An 18,834-nucleotide genomic window follows, 5' to 3' on the forward strand; every position below is an offset into this window, starting at 1 on the left:
CGGGCCCAAATGCACAATCACACACACATAACCACAAGCACTTGACATATGTATATACTGTACATACGCACATTTGGATGTACTCCACGCTAACAAACATGTGAGGACAACACGCACACGAAAGTTACATAAAGGAACATGCATACAAACATGCACACATGCGCGCACACGCACTCACTCGCACACACACACACGTGCACACAGGGTCTAGGCGGAACACAGGCACGCATTGTAAGAGTTCAAAAGTCATACAGTGTAGGAAATTAGTTCACACATCAGAACAACATTCTACTGGGGTCGTTGCATAATTCAAGCTCCCGACGGCGGCGGGGAGCATGAAGGGGTCTGGTTCGTCGGTGGATGGGTTGGTTGGTTGGTTGGTTGGTTTGTTGCTGATATGATGTTAGAAAACTATGTGACTGGATGGCGCAGATGATGACTGGATAGTAAGGATGATATAAGATGACCCGGCCTGTCAGATGACTGAGGTGTGAGAGAGAAGGATGTACTTAAGCGAGCATGCGTCTGAGTGTTTAAAATGCTCTCCACACACCTCCTTCATGTTTTCAAGTCTTAACAACAAACAAAAAAAATCCAATTCCGTATATTTATACTTCTGGAACCATTCCCTTACCTTTCACCTTTCAAAATATATAATATATATCATATTAGAGTATATAAAATATAGAATCGGTACAATCCCTTTTCATACCTCCAGAGTACTTCTTAAGTATAGCAACAACTGCTGTAAATAACAGTTGGTGTGCAATGGTAACAATTTCTCATTTTTAAAGATTTGTTGGTATGTCATTTGAAAACATGATGAATATTTTTAAAAATAAGTTTTGACTCTTAAGTGATTTCGACCGATTTAGTCCAGTGCAATGAATGACCCTCAAACAACAATGGGCATTTGCTCCTTTTAAAATTTGTCTGCCCAAGCCTCCAAGAGCTGAATGTTATATAAAATGTTTTACTGAAAACTGAAAACTATGCTTTCAGACCCACATTTTTGCATAAGGTTTCATCACAAAGCGGTAGTAAGTGGAGGGAGGGTGTGGACGGAGTGGCTTTTTAGAACTACACAAACTTATCACAGGTTATATTGAACCAGAACGACTGTTTATAACATTCTATTAAGACTAAACTTTATTGAAAAAGATCTAAAGATTTCATTTTAACAAGACAAGAAAAAAGCAATAGCAAATTTAACTATTAACTAGGTTATGCATAGCGAGTAACTGTTTCTAGTAATAAGGGAAGAGCGTCCCCCAACCCTCCAGACATTTTTTTCAGTTTTCTTGACTTTTAGATTTTTTTATATTGTAATTTTGATATATTGGTACAAAGCACAAACGTACTAAAAGTTCTCTCAGTGCAGTGGACTACTGGAAGAGCCTCTCCACTAGTCGCTTTGTTCCCTTTTGCTCAGAAACGCCCCCTCCCTGTACCAGAATCACGCAAATACACAGACAATGAAACAAATAAATACATAAATACACAGATAAATTAATCAATTAATAAATATATAATAAATAGAAATAAATAGAAAAATAAATAGTTTAAAAAATAGATAAGTAAATAAACCAGTAAACAAATACAGTTATATTCTAAGCTTTTGTTCGGTTTCTTTTGCCGCGGTAGCTAACTGAAAGTTAATCCAAATCTTTTTTTTTTCTCCACAAGCAACATGACAACAATTGAACAGTTTCCTCACAAGTTTTTCTAAGTAACTGAACCACCACTTCATAATAAGTTGTCATATGAAAAAGACAAGCTCAAACAAAAGAACAGTGACAACTCATATAGTACAGTAGATATTGTAAAACAAATGTAGACTATATATGTATATATATATCATCTATTTGTACACAGCAAATAAAGACACAGTTGTCATAGATCCTTTTTAAGGAAACAAATATCTAGACTAACGGAACTAGCTAATCATCATTTAGTTTTGACAAACGTTTCACGCTCAGCAAGTAACCTAAAAGTCAGCAAGCCAAACGAAAAGAATAACAAAATAAAATCCAAAATAAAGATTTGTTCAGTGATTCTTACAAGGCCCAAATTCGTTTATCTGGTTATTCAGCAAAGAAATAGTCTCACCAGATTTTTTGGGCCAACAATAAACAAATATTAAACAAAGAACAGCAGCTCAAGTCAATGCCAACATCGAAGTATTTTTTTTTCTTCAAACAACACATAGAACAACAAACTTGGATATTTAAGATATGTGAATAATGTAGTATAGCACCTACTGTTGATCGCTAAAAGGAAATTCTTTTCAAATGTAAGTTCACAAACGCAGAGCGAAGAAAATGATATAGATAATGTATAGTATGCTCTCTAAATGGATAGATGTGTATATATCTATTTACTGATATCCCATATTGACTGATGACAAAAACAGGAAAACAAGTGGACAAAGGGTCTTCTTGCTTTGGGCTCTGGACTATAAGGATGGTTAGGCCTTGGAAAGACCCCTCTCCCTTCCCTTTTGGGTATCGCTGTTGAATAATTACGCACTAGTACATATGTGAAAAATTACCAAAATCACCTGCCTCAGTTTGCATCCCTTTTCACAAAACCTTCCATCTACAAAATCACTGCCAACTTGGATTCGCCAAAAAACAAACAACCTTTGATCCTATAAAGTACCACGGCAGAACGACAAGACAAGGTGGTGCCCCCTCCCTCCCGCCCCGGCCCCCCCTAGTTAGCCAGTCAAAATATTTTTCTCTTTTTTCAAATCCAGATTCTTGTAAAAATTCTTCAATAATTATTATTTTAATTATCATTTATAAAAATAGATCTTCTTTCTCTTTATTTTTATCTTTTTCTAAACGCATTTTTTTTCCAAGCAAAGAGATCTTCTCTTTGGCAACAGTGTTATTTTTTTTTTCTTAAATTACTGAACGTGTCATCAGGAAAGCTAACCCATCCCCTCCCTCGCCCCATCTCCCTGAACCCCTGTGAGGAAAGACATTATGTTTTGTTTGCGATACAAAACAAAAACAATGTTAGAAATTCTTTTTTTTCTACATCAGAGTTACTGGGATCGTGGAATCCCACCTATAATCGATAAGGGGAAGTTTTTAATACACACTAAAAATGAATGAATGGTTCACCAATTTAAAAAAGAGCCCCCTCCCTTACACCGACAGGGAGGTATATAATACTAACGACAGTGGATCCGGATTTACAAAAGAAAAACAAATCCTGAATCAAGACAGAGAAAAGGTTTCAATCTAAAAAGGACATTCTCTTCTCTGAAATAAGGGGATACAGGGATTTGCTACTGTTTACACAGAAGAGAAAAATCATTTTAACAACCACAACAAACAGAAAGAATATACAACAAAGAGAAGCCTGCATTATCACAGGAGCTTCTGAAAACTCATGAACATTTTCATCATTTCATTTTTGTAATACTTAGGCAACATTGGCTTATAGGTCCAAAGTTATAATATAAGCCATTTCTAGTTCAAATCTGTTTGATGGTTTATCGGTTGCTTTGTGTTCCGGTTGGAGTTTGAGTTTGCTGCGTTGGATGGCTGTAGTAGGGTGGTAGTGGTAGTGACTGAAGGGGCTAAGGGATGGGTGGAGGTGAAAAGGGGGGGTTGGGGGCAATTTTGGAGCAGACAAAGTCGCGGGGCAACTGCTTCTACCTGTTAAAGTTCAGGACTTGTGTGTCTTGTTAGTCTTGAAGGAGACTTGCAAGACGCGGTCGCCCAACCTGTAGCCGTTGAGACTGGCGATGGCCATGGCCGCCTCGTCGTAATTCGTCATGGTGACGAAGCCGAAGCCTTTGCACTTGTTGGTGTTGAAGTCACGGATCACCTTGACATTGTTGACTGCGCCGAAGGGCCCGAACAGCTGCCAGAGCACACTCTCATCCGAATCTGGGGACAGGTTGTACACGAAGATGCACCAACCAGTGCCCGTGTGCCCAGGGATGTTCATGCCGACCAGGCTGGTCATGCTGTCGATGGTGATGGGGGAGAACCTGAGAGGAGAGGCACAGCGGGAAAAACATGGAGGGAGAGCAGAAAGAAGGGGAGAGAGAGAAGAGCGGGTTTTAAATCAGCAGGTTAAGGCATGCAGTGAAACTCAATGTCTGCCTCTACTGTACATGAAATGGCCAGAAACCAGTGAAAAACCTATCTCCATCTTCTCTTTTGAGAGCCAATCTTTGAAATAGAATCCTCCTTCCACATCTAAAAGCTTGCCATGATGCTCACCTGCCTGATACACTACATTCTACGTCGATATAAAGAAACAAACATAAAAACTTAACTGATCTCCAAGCCAAATACACAAATTCGGATGAATTAGGTTGATGTGCGTTGATGTTTATTGTGTGTGCCATGTATGTTTATGTCTAAATGCATGATTTCTAGTATGTGTGGCTGCATAGCTCCTGCTACATTCTCCCTGAGCTCCTCAATTCTGAAAGGCCTCCTGTGAGGAATGACGACAGTGCTGCAAGCTGGGCTACATTCTGCTGAAGGAGATGCAGACGAAGGTTCTCTCTTTGTGTCCTTGAGTGGCTCCTTTAGGAGCTAAATTGCAGGAAGTTGTTGAATTAAACCGTTGCTAGAAATCCATCAAAGATCATGCACCAGCCTGCTAAATCTGTTCTCATTCGCCTCATAATCTTCCCCTTTTTCTTGCGATGCAAGAGATTTGAATCCTCAGTTGACTTCACTTAATTGCCTTTCCGCTCAAAGGAAGGGAAAGGAGAAAAAAAAAAAATCCCCACTTTTAAATAAAAGGTAAATGAGATAAAAAGGTTCATTTCTTATGCCACCTCTCTCCAAGAAACGACTATAGGCATTATTGGGTGTGCTTTAATTGAGATTTCCGCTTTGCTGCAGCTGTCTCAGAGAAGGCTGCTTTCTTAAGGAAAGGGAGGGAGGGAAGAGGGAGCAAACTAAATGGAAAATGGAAGCACTTTACAGCCCAGTGGCATTAAGGTACAAAGTGTATTCCTCCCACTCCTCCCGGAGTCTGCAGGGTGTTCTGTTCTGTTCTATTCCAGAGCTTGTGGCACTGATCGATAGCGCTGCTTGCTGCTCGGGGCCCCCACCCCTCTCTCTCCAGTGACTATATATGGTCGGCAATCACTACGACCTTCCTGCATGACTTTGGTCATGCAGACTTTGCTCCTGGTAATTGTGGTTGCTGTGGATGCTAATACCAGAGCCCAGTCGATGGTAAGGGCTCCCTGCATTTTTTTTTTGATTAAACGTTAAGACAATACACTTCAATAGATTATAGTATTGTAAATCTATATGACGGATATATGAGGGAATTTTCATAGTCACCACAGGGTTGCTGCAGCAGCAAACTGTATTATAATAGGCTCAAAATCCTTTGTCTCGTATCTCCGCATGGTTTCAATGTCTTGTTGAGGCGATTTAATTTTTCCTTCAGCAATCAAGCAGGTGGATTCTTAACGGGCCTCATCACGTCGAGGCCATGTCTGACATGCTCGGCTGCCTTCAGGCCTCTCCTGCTGGGCTTGGGAAAAAAAAAAACAAAAAAACAAACTTCATGGTGATTTGTATGCAAAAGCAGGAGTGTGTGTGGAGGTTTGTGAGAGTGTGACCGTTTCGGAGGCTAGTCAACATTGCCACTTTGAGGATGTGGAGATGAGTGTGCCTGTATGTGCATGTGTGTAAACGTGCATGCGAGCGTACCCATCACAGCGGGACCGAACACTAACCAATGTTACAGACGAGACCAGGGGTTGCATAGCAACAGTGTAGCTGACCAGATATCTATTCTGTCCTTTCTAAAGCCAACCATCTCCAGCTCTCAACACCTTTCTTCTGTTTCCTTTCAGATAATAACCTCAGATCACTGAAAAGCACTTCAAACTTGATACTTCACGACATGCTATGCAATCAGGACGGCTGAATGAGACACTATTTTCACCTTTAGAAAATTATGTACAGGCTCAAAGTGAGGGCACAGTGCTTATTTGGCAGGAGAGGGAACTTTCTAAGGGAACATTTCTCTCCAGCTAAAACTTCATCTCTGTTTGAGTTACTAAGCTGACTTCAGATGGTGTCCCCTGTGCTTGCAACATGCAAGATGCCACCGTCAGCAAATGAAACATCTATCACCACAGTGGCTGCTGCTCTGGGTTATGTAACACCTATGGTAGCACGAAAGCAAAATGAAACATGGAGGCGAAAGGAAGGAATTCGAGCAGAGCAGTGCCGAGCAAAGTTGGAGCTGTCTGCAGTGAAACAGCATCTCCTGTTTCCAGCAGGGATCCAGGTTCTTCCAGCCTCATCCTTGCTGAACACGACCTAATCTTGGCTAGAACTGCCAAGAAATTAAGGTAATGTATACAGTAATTTTGACATCACTTTCACTGCACAGATGTAAATTTATCCCACAGAGGGTTGTGTACAGAGTTGATTGTGGATGTAGAAAGGTTTAATTCTAATGTTGTAGTTAAGAAATACCTATAAAAACAAAGTGACAAATTCAAAAATTGCCCCCTAAGAGAGACTGTTCCCAAGCTACAGCTGTGGAACGACAAGGCAGGAGAACCTGAATCCGGTAGAAAAAAACACACCTAGAAATTAGGAGTTTTACACCAGAGAACGAAATCCATTCAGTACACAGAAACAACCCAAAACAATCCAAACAACACTAGCACTTGTCATACTCAAAACAAAGCAAATTCATCACCACTGAAAACAAAGACTGATTGTTTTCTGTTTTTTTTTTTAAAAACACCTTAACTGGTTGGTAGGCTGTGAAAGCCAACTCAAGCTTACGAGGAAAAAGAACAATCAAATCAAAGAACAAAAAATGCAGCTGACCTTGAACGAATTGTCAAACGCAAAGTGACTGCAAAAATACAAGGAAACATGAACTAAAAAAAGAACAGAAAAAAGGATATTGAAAAATCATTGAGTCAACATGGACATCTGGCATTGGGTGAAGTTTTTAATTACCTCTTTACGCCATAGGCCATATTAAGCAAATTGTCCAGCCTGTAAAGAGAAGGAGGGTTCTGGGGTTAATGGTGGGCAGATGGTCGACTCACTCAATGGAACTAATGTTAAGTCCCTGTAGGAACTGCATGGTCCTCCTCACTCAAGAACAAACAAACCCATCTATAGTTGGCCCATTACACTGAGGAGCCCCACCAGAAAGTGCTATCATCAGTTAATGAAGCTACAGTACCATCAGTATGGTCGGCACTTGCTCGGTCAGCCGCTGCGCTACTTCATCGGCTTCAGTGGAGCCCTGCACCAGCTAATGCCTGAGCAGAGCGTCGCTCGCTGACATTACTGAAGGTGTGGCCGTTTCATTGTTATACAAGGCTACAGGTCACAGTTCAGTATTACAGTCGCATACAGAGCAGTAATGGCGGCAGGGTGGGAGCAAAGCATGGCACTCGGCTATACTAGGATGCTAGGCTAGCCACAGTGCTACGCAATGGCAAATCGTCTGTTTATTTTACGTGCAAGAAATTGCATGTGGGTATACATACAATTCATGCCGCCATATTGATGGTTCATTAGAGGATGGAGGTTAATAATGTAGGTTTCTTTTCAAAACCTTGCTCTTTAATTTGTGTTAACTCGATTGAGAGAACACCTGAGATGACAGGAAAAATGATCCAGAGTTCTGTCAGTGTAATGGTTTGGCATTTGAGAAATGGTGAGCGAGAGAGGTGATGATGATTAGTATGTTTTCTATGAGGTGGACCAACAAAAAAACACAACGGAACATTAAACTAGCCATGAAATTGTGAATGTCTGTCTTTGTGGACGGGGTCAACCTGTTAAGTGCTAACAGGTCAGGTGGAATGGCTGAGTGTTTAGTCAGAGGGTGTCCTCTGTCTAAAAGGGTTAGTTTTTGGGAAATGTTCCGGTTTCATAATAAGTTCAGCCCTGTGAGCTACAGCCGTTGCAGTCAGCCAGGGTAAACTACACTTTGTGTGGAAGTGTGTGTGTGGCTTAAGAACCCAGTAGGCGTTTTGTGTGTGTGTTTGTGTGAGCCGGGCTTTGGAAACCTGTGGGCCGTATGAAATGTTGGCCCTCTTGGATGGATGCAGTCTGCTTGGTGACTCAATGACCTTCATTCCTCACTTGGGTCTGGCCTGTCTCATGTCTTATTAACTCCTCTGGCCTAATGGACAGGGGCCACGGCTTATTGAGCAACAGCTGGCCAGCGACGCCTCATTCCTCTTGAAAACATTACAAACTCTCTGACTTTGACTCGACTGTCAGGGTTGTTTCTCCTTGTCTCCTTCAGTCAACAAGCACTTGCTCTCTTGCAACGCAACTGCTGCACAATATTTACTGAAACTTTAGGTGTCCGTTAAAATCCTGTTTTTATCACAAAATAATGCAGGTGACCTTTGTACAGTTACACCGTTTAAAAGCACCAATATATTCTTACTTGATAAACACACAACTTCAATGTATTTGATTGCAATTAAGAACGCAATTAGGTTTTGAAGGCTTGCAATAAATTACTTGTATAACGATAATAATCATAATACAATTTCTATTGATCATTTTTAATTGAATTTACATTGCATGTTAGAGATTACAGATCAGCAGTCTACTAATCAGGGACAATTTAACACCGGGATGCCAGGTAATTGTAGTTAAGTACCTTATAAATCCTGCAGAACTCTGGGTACTGAGGATCAGGACTGAGGTGCACTGTAATACCTTTTTAAGCATTATTTTAATACTTGCTAACCAGTTGCTCACGCTAATGTTTTTAAATCCCAAATGTTTAAAATACATTCAAATGTTTAAAACGTGAAGTTTTAATGAAGTCATATTGTGATAAGTGCTCCCATTGAAACCCCACATTTAAGTCATCTGAGTTAATTTACATAACAAATGATGTGAGTACATTGTAGGCCTACTTATTATCTGGGTTCAAAGCGTGTCTGGATTGTAGCACTTTTCTCTCTTAACGTTACCAGAAAGTATGAAAGCAGCCCTAAAACAAAGGAAAAAGTGGAAAAAAAGATATACAGACTCATTAAAGCAGTAATTGGCCCATTACATGGGAAGGGAACAAGCAGGCTGCTTTGTAGGTAAATGAGTCAATTGGAGAGGATGCTCAGAGGAGAGGCACTCCAGGCCCGGGGAGCACGAAGACATCTGCCGGCCGTCGGGCCGTTGGGCCACAACAACACAACCTGCTGCTAACACTCTCTCTCTCTCTTTCAGTGCCTCTCTCTCTCTCTCACACACATGTACAAATGCACACTGATGCACGCTCACCGCGCAAGCACTCCGCCGGCTTTTCACACCGCCTCTCCAAGCTCGATGTAAACAATAGGGCTTTTGTGCTTTCTCTCAATGCATGTTAATGGAGGAATGGGCGTTATTGTCTTTTCTTTTCTGAAACAAAAAATCTTTTCAATTAAAATTGGCTCCTGCCCTGGATATAATAAGGCTAATTTGCTAATTAGGACCATTAGTTAACGACGGAGGATCGGAAACGAGCCGGGATCTAGGGCTCGGTGCATTGTGCTTGAGTCGATTATGTTTGCTGTCTTGAAGAGGGACCATACAAGCACATTATACATTAACTTGTGTTACAGCAGGCCCACGTGATTTGGTCACACAGGACAGTTGTAATTACAGCTGCAGCAGGATTGTACTGTATTCAGCTCGGCCTCTTTTCTTTTCTTCGGTCTTACCTATAAGCAGCCGCGCAAACTTGTCCAGTATGTAAAACAAGCAGGATTTGCATTTAGTTTTGTTTCAGATGTTGTAGATCGTTTTTGCTTTATTATTTTTAGTTGATCAAATATATTTTTAACTTTGAAACATAATAATGTTATATATCTTAACATTAAATTTGAAGAGAGAATTACAGAAGAGCAAACAACAGATCAGATTTGACTGCATGCCGTGTTGTATTAGGAAAAAAATGTCCTTTTGCACCGTTGTCCTTAAGAGATTTAGTTTTTAAAAAAAGGGAAACTGTGCACATTGAGCACAATTCTAACTTCTAAAGTGTTGAGGTTTCAGCGGAGGGCTTGGGAGCAGAGAGCGGGAGCACGAGGACGCAGTGAGGAAGTGTCCTGTGGTTGTGAGTTGTGATGAGAAGCGACAGCTCTCCTGCGGAGCCTGTAAATTGGCTTGGCGTATCACAGACACACAGCCACGCTACATCGCTCAGGTGTCACACCAGGGAAGCCGCTCCAGAAGAAAAATACCTTCCAAGCTCTGACTTTGATGGAGAGTAAACAGCACGACCGGCTTAGTGTTATTGAAAGAGAGGGGAAATTGTATAAGCACATATTCTGTCTCCAATTCTGAAATGTTCTCGTTGGATCGGACGATGGAGCATAATATCATACGATCACCTGTTTCTGTCTTGTTTTTTGTAGCGGAGGTGACCTCGAGGAGTAAGGCCAAGCCATCTGTAGGTGTCATTTTACTTAAAAGAGGATTGTTTGTGTCATTAGTGAGTGACAGGAAATGAGCAGGTAGGATGCCATATATACAGTATGTTAACCATATACTGTATATGATGTTAGGTGATAGCTTGTTGTGGAGATTACTGGCCTGTGCAAAACACTGGAGTTGAAACAAGGTTAAAACCCAAATCCTTGAATTAATTTCAGCTTCTAACGCAGGGACTCATACAGTATTTAATACATCTTATGATTCCAGAAAATGTATTTTTATATTGGTAATGTGTTCAAAGTGAGTCGAACTACAAAAATATGCAACAGTATTATGGTTCATTGCATCAATATGACCATGTAATGCAGAACTGGGGCTTTAGAGTCAGAAAGACAATGAAGAGCACCTCTTTTGTTCGATAAGCATTTATAATATTTATATCCAAATGCATGTTTTTGCCCAGGCCTCACAGGGAATATTCTGGGAGTGTTGGCTCGATGGCAGCATGATGAAATGAGGGGAAATACGTAGTTGTGAACGACAGAACCCCACAGTCTCTTATGAACAGTTCCTCTCTGATCTGGGTGGACCCACACAGAGCACTCACAGGGCCTGTTTTATGACACCTGCACCAGGTGCAGAGCTCACATCTGTTGTTCAAAAGGGGGACGCATTCGCTGGAATAAATGTTCACAGGAGAAAAGTTGCATCACCGTTGATACACAGACGTGGCTATGACTCATGTTCTCATTGAGTAGGTGTTGCATCCCCTGTTCGAACAGTTTAAATTGCATTTGGTGCAAATGTTTTCTAAATCAGGCCTGTTGTTTAGAACAGACGTGCTTCCTTGATTAAATGCATCTATGGTCACATAAACCAAGAATAATCGAGTTTGAGAGTGACGACATTAAATCTCTCATATCCACATGTGAAATAGCAGTCCTGTTATGATACCGAACACAGTGGTAATGCAGACGATTTTCATTTTCCAAATGTTAATCACACTACCAATCGTACCACATTAGACGACATACTTCTCAGAAGTTCTGATATTATGTAGAAACTTCTGCTGTTCATACAGTGTGCTGATCAATACATACAACTTGCTTTCCATGATTCTTAACTTGAACACATTAATCAGGATGTTCCCAACCTTTTGAGCAGATGGCCACAGTGACCCCATTCTTATCCAACTTTTTTTTCCGTCTCGAGCACTTTGTGTTTCATTTTGTTACATCATAATGTCTCTGGAATAGAGCTGGGAAGCTGGAGGAGCTGCTGGTTCTGGGAAGTATATATCCCACACTGAATTCTCATTAAAAGGCTCCCGGGTAATTTCACAGCATCATGGCCATCAGTTTTAAGTATTTTAACTTTGATTCTGAGAAATCATACTTAATTTTTTTGTCACTCGGCTTATGGCTATAAACTGCACAATGCCCGTGAGCTTCGGCCCGCCGCTGGCAAGGAGAGGAAGCTTCCTTGTTGCAGTTGTGAACAAGACACTGTCATGGTTGACAAATTATTCCAAAAATTTATCGAGAACTCAAAAGTCAACTCACTGCACTATCAACAGAGCGATCTTTATCACATAACAACATTTTAAGCTCTGTGAATGTTTCATACCGAAATGTACCTCGGGAGTCAATGTTAGCTCTCAACTTACGTTTTTATGCATATACAGTAAGCCGGAGAAAATCAGTGAGACTTTACTACCGGGAACTCCTCCGACTTTTCAACTCTATGACAAATTTTAAGCTTGTCCAATAGGACTGCTTTTGAAATTACTGAACACTGGAGCCAGTTACGTCACTCTATTTAGGAATTTTGCTGGGGTCAACTAATTAACATGAGAGGGACTTAGACTGGGTCGGCTCCCAAGGTTGGGAAACTCTGCAAATCACATACCCAATATTAGTCTCATGCTGTGGCAACACTACCTGAACCATTTACCCCCCAATCCTGTCTCTTTGCCCCACTTCAGCTCCATGCCCTGCCCCAGCACTCACCTGAACCTCTGAGCCTGGTGGTGGAGGGGCCCTGGGTATCGGCGATTGGGGGACTGGTAGAGTTGTGACAGAAGGGCCTGGCTCGTCTTCTGGCTGGGGTTGTTGGCGAACTTGACCGTGATGGGCTCGGCGGCGCCTGATGGCTTCTGTCCATTCAGGCCCTTGATGGCCTCCTCAGCCTCTATCCTCTTATCAAAGCGGATGAAGCCCACACCTCGGGAGCCACCTGCGGGGCCAGCAGATCACAAACAAACACAGGCCCCTTTTACTTTACAGGGTTTAAACACAAAAGCTTCAATCAATATATCTGTACTATGTGTTTGGCAAAGGTTTGACATTAAACACTATTTTCCCAAGTAGTCTTTATACTTTTGCTCATGGAAGGAAAATCAGACACCATTTTTAGCCATAAATCAACTCTTCAAAAAAACAAGAAATTAAATGTGACAGTGGATTTCCCAACGTAAAAAAGACACTTTGACTAAATGTAAAATAGGTGAAGCAATAAAGGGCTGCTTAATTAAATCAAAATCAACTGTGAGCTGAAACTAAACCTGATGTGCTGCATTCAACACAAGGATTTACAGTAGGTTTGGAGAACACCACACAGAGATGAGTGGTATAATAGCAACACTCACACACACACACACACACACCAGCCATAGACTGAGTATGTAGGGCTGAATGTGGCATTGGCCCAGTGTGTGTTTAAAACAGCCCATTCTTCCCTCATGCTAGCTCCAGTCACAGTCAACCATACACACATGCATTGTTCTCAGTGACATTTGAGCCGTTTCCTTGGAGATATTTTTTGACTGCCACCTGAGAGGAACATTTAGAGATGTGCTTCCTAGGAGGTCCTTTATTGGTGTCTGTGAATGCTCTGTGTGCGTTACTAACTGTATATATGTGTGAGTGTGTGTGTACGTGTGCACGGGTATCTATTAATGGATGCTGTGCCTTGTTTTAATGAGGCTGCCTAGATGGCCCAGAGGATGCTCGCTCAGTGACAGCAGCACTCTGCCGAAGAGACTATTTACATAATACTGTGTGTGCACACAGGCATGTCTGTGTGACTGAGACTGAATAAAAGAGAGGCAGTGAGAAAGAGGGGAATTTTGTGTTTGAGCATCATTGTGTGCAGTCTCTTGCTCACACATAAAAACCCTCCTTATTGTTATTCCACATTTTTGTACATGCCATCCCTCTCCCCATGTCTTTTTTATACTTCCTGTTGGCTTGCCTCATGGCGCTCGCTCCCCTGAATTCTTATTCCAAGAAGCACCTTGGCCATTTGACCACTCCCCCTTTTGTTCTCTTTTTCTCTCACACAGGCGGCACAAGGTTATTTACTTTCCAGCCAAGCTGAAAAACAAAAAGGCGCTCTTTGAAAGCCAGTCAGTGATGAAAAATGCCTTATGTCTGCTTGTAAGTCTCATATTGGACATAAAATTAAGAGAATTTCAGGTAGAGCTTATTATAAAAATGAAATGGGAATTTACTTGTGTTTATGTTATTTGTATTAAATACTTCTTCCAAAAAAATTATTTAAAAATTCTACAACACATAAATCTGGCTGAAAGTCAGATTTTAGAAATAACATTTCCAGTGCAAACACTGTAGCTTCACCTCTTTTTCACTTACTTACTAACTAAACCCATGTGAAAATTGTTTAAATCAGTCCTTTTACAAAATGTAATATTTCAGCAAAAATTGCTCTAACTGAAAATGATGATCAGTGCTGTAATTTTTGTAATCAACAAGGTTCTGAATTTGCAACTCAGACACAAGGGAACAATCTTGTGTCACAGTCTTAAATGACCACACACACATTTTGCTGTGCACGGCCCTGAACCACACCATTTCCCTTCCGCCTCTTGGATGATCTCATTAACTCCTATTGAGTGTAAATTATTCTGTTTTATTCTCATTTTTTACATTCCTGGCTCCCTCTCCCCTGACAGGCTTTCACCATTTCCCCTTACTTACTTCCTCATGTGCCAACTCTGTACCTGTACGTTTTAATTAGCTTGTCAGAAGCAGAAAAACAGCAATTCTAATGGGATCTACACAGTGCAAACAACAACCATTGCTGTTCCTGTGGTTTTCTTCATTTATTACTGTAATTGTCATGCATGTGCTGTATATGAGGTAAAACAGGGGTCACTGCTGTGTCTTTGGCGAGAGCTGTTTTGGAGCTCCAGTCAGTAGCTGTGATAATGGACATTTGCAGTTTTTTAGACTTGTAAATTTACTAAGCATTAAAGCTTTTTACGAAAACACCTTAATAACTGCAATCTGATCAATTTCACAACAGTCTACTGCTGTAAGGCAAGCGAAGAGCCTTGCTCAAGGGCACCTCAGTGGTAGTTAAGCAGGAGGAGAACAATGCTTATTCACTTCCTCCGCTGAGACGAGAGAGGAGAAGAGAGGACTGTATTTGTCCTTTAATCCTCACACTTGTTTGGCCTTGAGCTGCTCCTATGCTGGTTCTGGCTGGAGGGCTCCCAGACAAACGCTTGGCATACTGATGAAGGCATGGCACAATCACTCACTCACACACACACACACACACACACACACACACACACACACACACACACACACACACACACACACACACACACACTTAAGTGATAACTTGAAGAGGTGCTACTGAGAATGAAGTGTAAAAAGAGGAGTAGATTTGTCCGTGATTTGCAATTGTTTGTGACCGATATCAGAGTGTGTGTTTATGTGTGTTTGTTTGTGAGATTGAATGTGTCCGTGTGTGTACTTTTGTTAAAGTGTGCACCAGCTACTCTTGTCCTTGAGTTTGTACAACAACATTGTAAGGAGGTGAGAGAGGTGAGGTGGCAGTTGACCCCATCACCCATGCTTTTACCTAAAAATACGTGTGTGGGTGCGCGCACATGTATCCACTGCAGATGAGAGGTATAACACAATTCACACAGAATTGACGTTTGGAATGACAGTGAGCCGTTATCAAGTTCAGGTCGTGAAATAGGACAGATGCTCTTTGGTTCAGATGCAGCAGAGTGAAGTAGGCCCTCGGTCACAGTTGAAGGTTGTGCTGAGAAACACTCCTTAACGCTGTTCAGTATGACTAGAGAAGGGGAACGGATCAGTGTGCAGGAAAATATCTAATGGTGGTGTGAAATGTGAACTAACACAGACGTAGGTGTATAAGGCTTGTGACACTGTAAAAGCAGACAGAACTGATTTTTCTGCTGATCTGATCTGACCATCCACTGTTTTCTTTTTACTTGTACACCCTGTAAAAATGAGCATGTCTCAAACTGCTTTGCAAATATTCCTCTTTTACTTGGAATTATTCCCCTGCAGGGGGAGAGACAAGCTCTTCGAAGTTTAACATGAATTGAGATTAAAAATACATTTGACTTTTGATTTTCAAGATAATTCCTCACATTGCTGCATGTATCTTTATGTCATGGGGTTCACCAGGCATCACATTAGTGTGTTTAATGTGTTGTTGCTTCAGGAGGCAGGATTGTATCTTCTCTTCTTCTAGTTTCCCAGCATTAGCTTGTTAAAGGATAAGGTTGGTTCTGTCTGATTTCTTTCTTATAATCAACAAATACCATGAAAAGACCGAAACCAACAATTGTGTTAATAAGGCTCTTAATACTGCCTGACTTTCTTCTCTACTCAAAGCCTTAAGCCTGTGTGTTCCTACTAATGACATAGAGTATATCTTTAACAATATATTTTGAAAGGTTGAGTGGCTTCCTAAAATATCTGGGCAATGTAGTTTTAAGCAAACATTACTCAAACACAAGTAAATCATGCATTTGTTTGGCACTATTTTCAGTTGTGGATAAATACATGTTTGTGAGCTAATGAATATTTACAGCTGGATGATGTTGGATTGACTCAAAATAAACAACAGTCCCCATGTTTGTTGCAATGAAGCGAAAATGGCACCCAGTGCTACGGTGTGGCTTATTGATGGGCAACAAGGTCATAGATCTCCATCATTGTCCACCTATTAAAATAGAGGAACAAGCTATATCAGGCTTTGGCAATATGGGCAGCACTTGTTGGCAGGGTCGATTAATTATTGGTTTTGATTAAAATCAGAAAAATCTAGAATATCACCAACTGTATCCTTGAGTATTATTTATTCTAAAAGAAAAAACTACTTTCAGAATAAAAGAATGAACTTGTTTTTTTAAATCCACACTACACTCAAAGTGTATTCACCTGTTTGTTTCACTGCCACTGTCGTGGCACAGTAATGTGTTGAACCTTGAGAGAAGTTTATTTTTCTCCCATCAAACATTATAACAAAAAATAACTTGCAATCTATGAAGCAAGCTGCCAGTCCAGGGAGTCCAACCTAATGACTGTCCTTTCAACCAGCCCCAGAAGCCTAGGCTACTTATCAACAGCCAGCCAGCCATACAGGCAACATTAGAGCACAAAGTACTTACGAAGGTACAGCAATCTGTCTTTTTAACTCTCTCTCTCTCTCTCTTCTTCTCACTCTCTTTTTCTGCTCTCCCTCTCCTCCACAGTAATCAACAGAGGCTTATGTAACTCTCTACCTGTGCTTATCTCTCTCTAACACACACCGACAGGCACATTGGCTGCCTTACTAATAACATGCTACCTCAATCTGGGGAGGAGGGGGGGCAGAGGGAGAGAGGTTGGGGGACGAGGAGCGACTGCTGGGGGAGGGGGCAGGCGAGGCAGGAATGAAAGGGAAAGAGTGAGAACGAGGAGTGAAGAAGGAAAGGACAAAAGGAGAGAAGGTGAAGGAGGAGAATGTTAGGAGGTGACAGTGAAAGGATGATGATGAAAGGAAACAGTGCTATTCTTGCTTGCTCCTGCCCAAACAAAGCCACTCTTTCTCTAAAACCCACTATCATTTCCCCAAACACTGACTGACTGACAGAGCGAAATGACTACTTCTCTGAGGGAGCAGAGGAGAGGAGAGGAGAGTGGTGAGAAACCTGGCCGCCGGGTAATGAAAGACACGCACTATAATTTCACATTCATGCATCTAGTGCATTGTATTCTTGCAAGCAGGCCGGTACGCTCACCGAGATAGACGCACGCACCGATGCACGCATGCATAAGTGAAATCTTAAAATGTTTCCAGGTACTCCGCCGCTCTATCTCCCATTCTTTTATCTTTTACTTGAGGAGCTATATTGTGCCAACTGTATCAACTAATTCGCCTTGCCTTTCCAAAAGCTTTATAATATGGCTGAGGCAGAAAAAAAACCCTCTTCCTGCTGTCTTCTAATTATGGGGAGAAAAAAATGCAGTGTCCTTGTTTTAAGTAACATTAGTGTGCCTGAGTACAGATGGCGTTTGAAAAAGCGGCGAGAGGAGAGACGCAGAGACTTTGAAGAGAGGAGGTGCCCTGTGCTTTAGCCTTTGTCAGAGCAGAGTTTCAACCATCTGTCTGATGTGTGTGCGTGCATGTATCGACGTGCATATCTGTATGTGCCTGGGCGTGCACGTGTGTCGGCTACTGCAGACAGAGTATGCGCTCTAAAGATTATGGGTGGAAAAGAACTGGAGGAAGAGAGACGGGAGATGATGGTGCAAGGGTGCAGTCATGCCACCTAGAGGGTGCACCTCTCCGCTCGTATTACCTTGACCGTTCTGTTCTCTACCACTGAACAGGCAGAGAACAGGGATTCAGTATGGTGTCAGTCTGAAGGGGAACATCCATTATTCAAGTGAGGAGAGGGGAGAACGTACCAACTGTACGGAGGAAAGGTAATTCCTTTGAGAAAAAACTGTGCAAACATGAGCGATCTAAATACAAGAAACCAAAGACCAAACTGGAGAGCCGTGTCGACTTCTAGACCTCCATTTTTATGGTATTGGAAAGACCAGCACAAGCGGCACTACGTAGTGGCATTTTGCTGACCTTGAAATGCTTGTTGTTTTGGTATTTTTGTACCCAGCGCAGCAGGCATGGCACAGAGGTGGAGGCGGAGGCAAAAAGAGACAGGAGTTCCATGCAGATGATGTTTGTTTTTTTGTGAAAATTGGCTTTGATGGTCCACTGAGAGGACGTGTGTGTCATGCCACACACATGATAGCCACACAGCCATAGACTGAATAACCTAAAAAACTATTTTGATTAAACACATTCCAACCAATAGTCACTTTTAAACCAACACAAAAAACACAAATTCAGTGCGAACATAGAGAGAATGCCACTAAAGCAGACTACTGGATGATTTTAGCAAGGATCTGTGACCAGCATTGCTTTTAGGATGAAACACCAGTGTCTAATCTGCTGCTTCTAACTTCAAAAAAAACAAGTGCAGTCTTATTATACACGATAATGCATGCTGTGTATCTTGAATAAATCATACGCAATCAACACCAGGCTGCTGCAGAATACTGTCACATTTGTCTAC

General features: G+C 41.5%; 1 protein-coding gene across 1 annotated transcript in view; it reads right to left on the minus strand.

Annotated features, from left to right (window-relative positions):
- Nucleotides 1-3,681: 3,681 nt before the first annotated feature.
- elavl4 (ELAV like neuron-specific RNA binding protein 4) overlaps nt 3,682-18,834 on the minus strand; it is a 70,711-nt gene continuing 55,558 nt past the window's right edge. The window contains 3 exon segments of the mRNA XM_041935015.1: nt 3,682-4,009; nt 6,981-7,019; nt 12,428-12,689. Of these exon segments, the coding sequence (XP_041790949.1) occupies nt 3,682-4,009; nt 6,981-7,019; nt 12,428-12,689 (629 nt within the window).

Source organism: Chelmon rostratus, chromosome 4, assembly GCF_017976325.1.
Source record: "Chelmon rostratus isolate fCheRos1 chromosome 4, fCheRos1.pri, whole genome shotgun sequence".
NCBI lineage: Eukaryota > Metazoa > Chordata > Actinopteri > Chaetodontiformes > Chaetodontidae > Chelmon > Chelmon rostratus.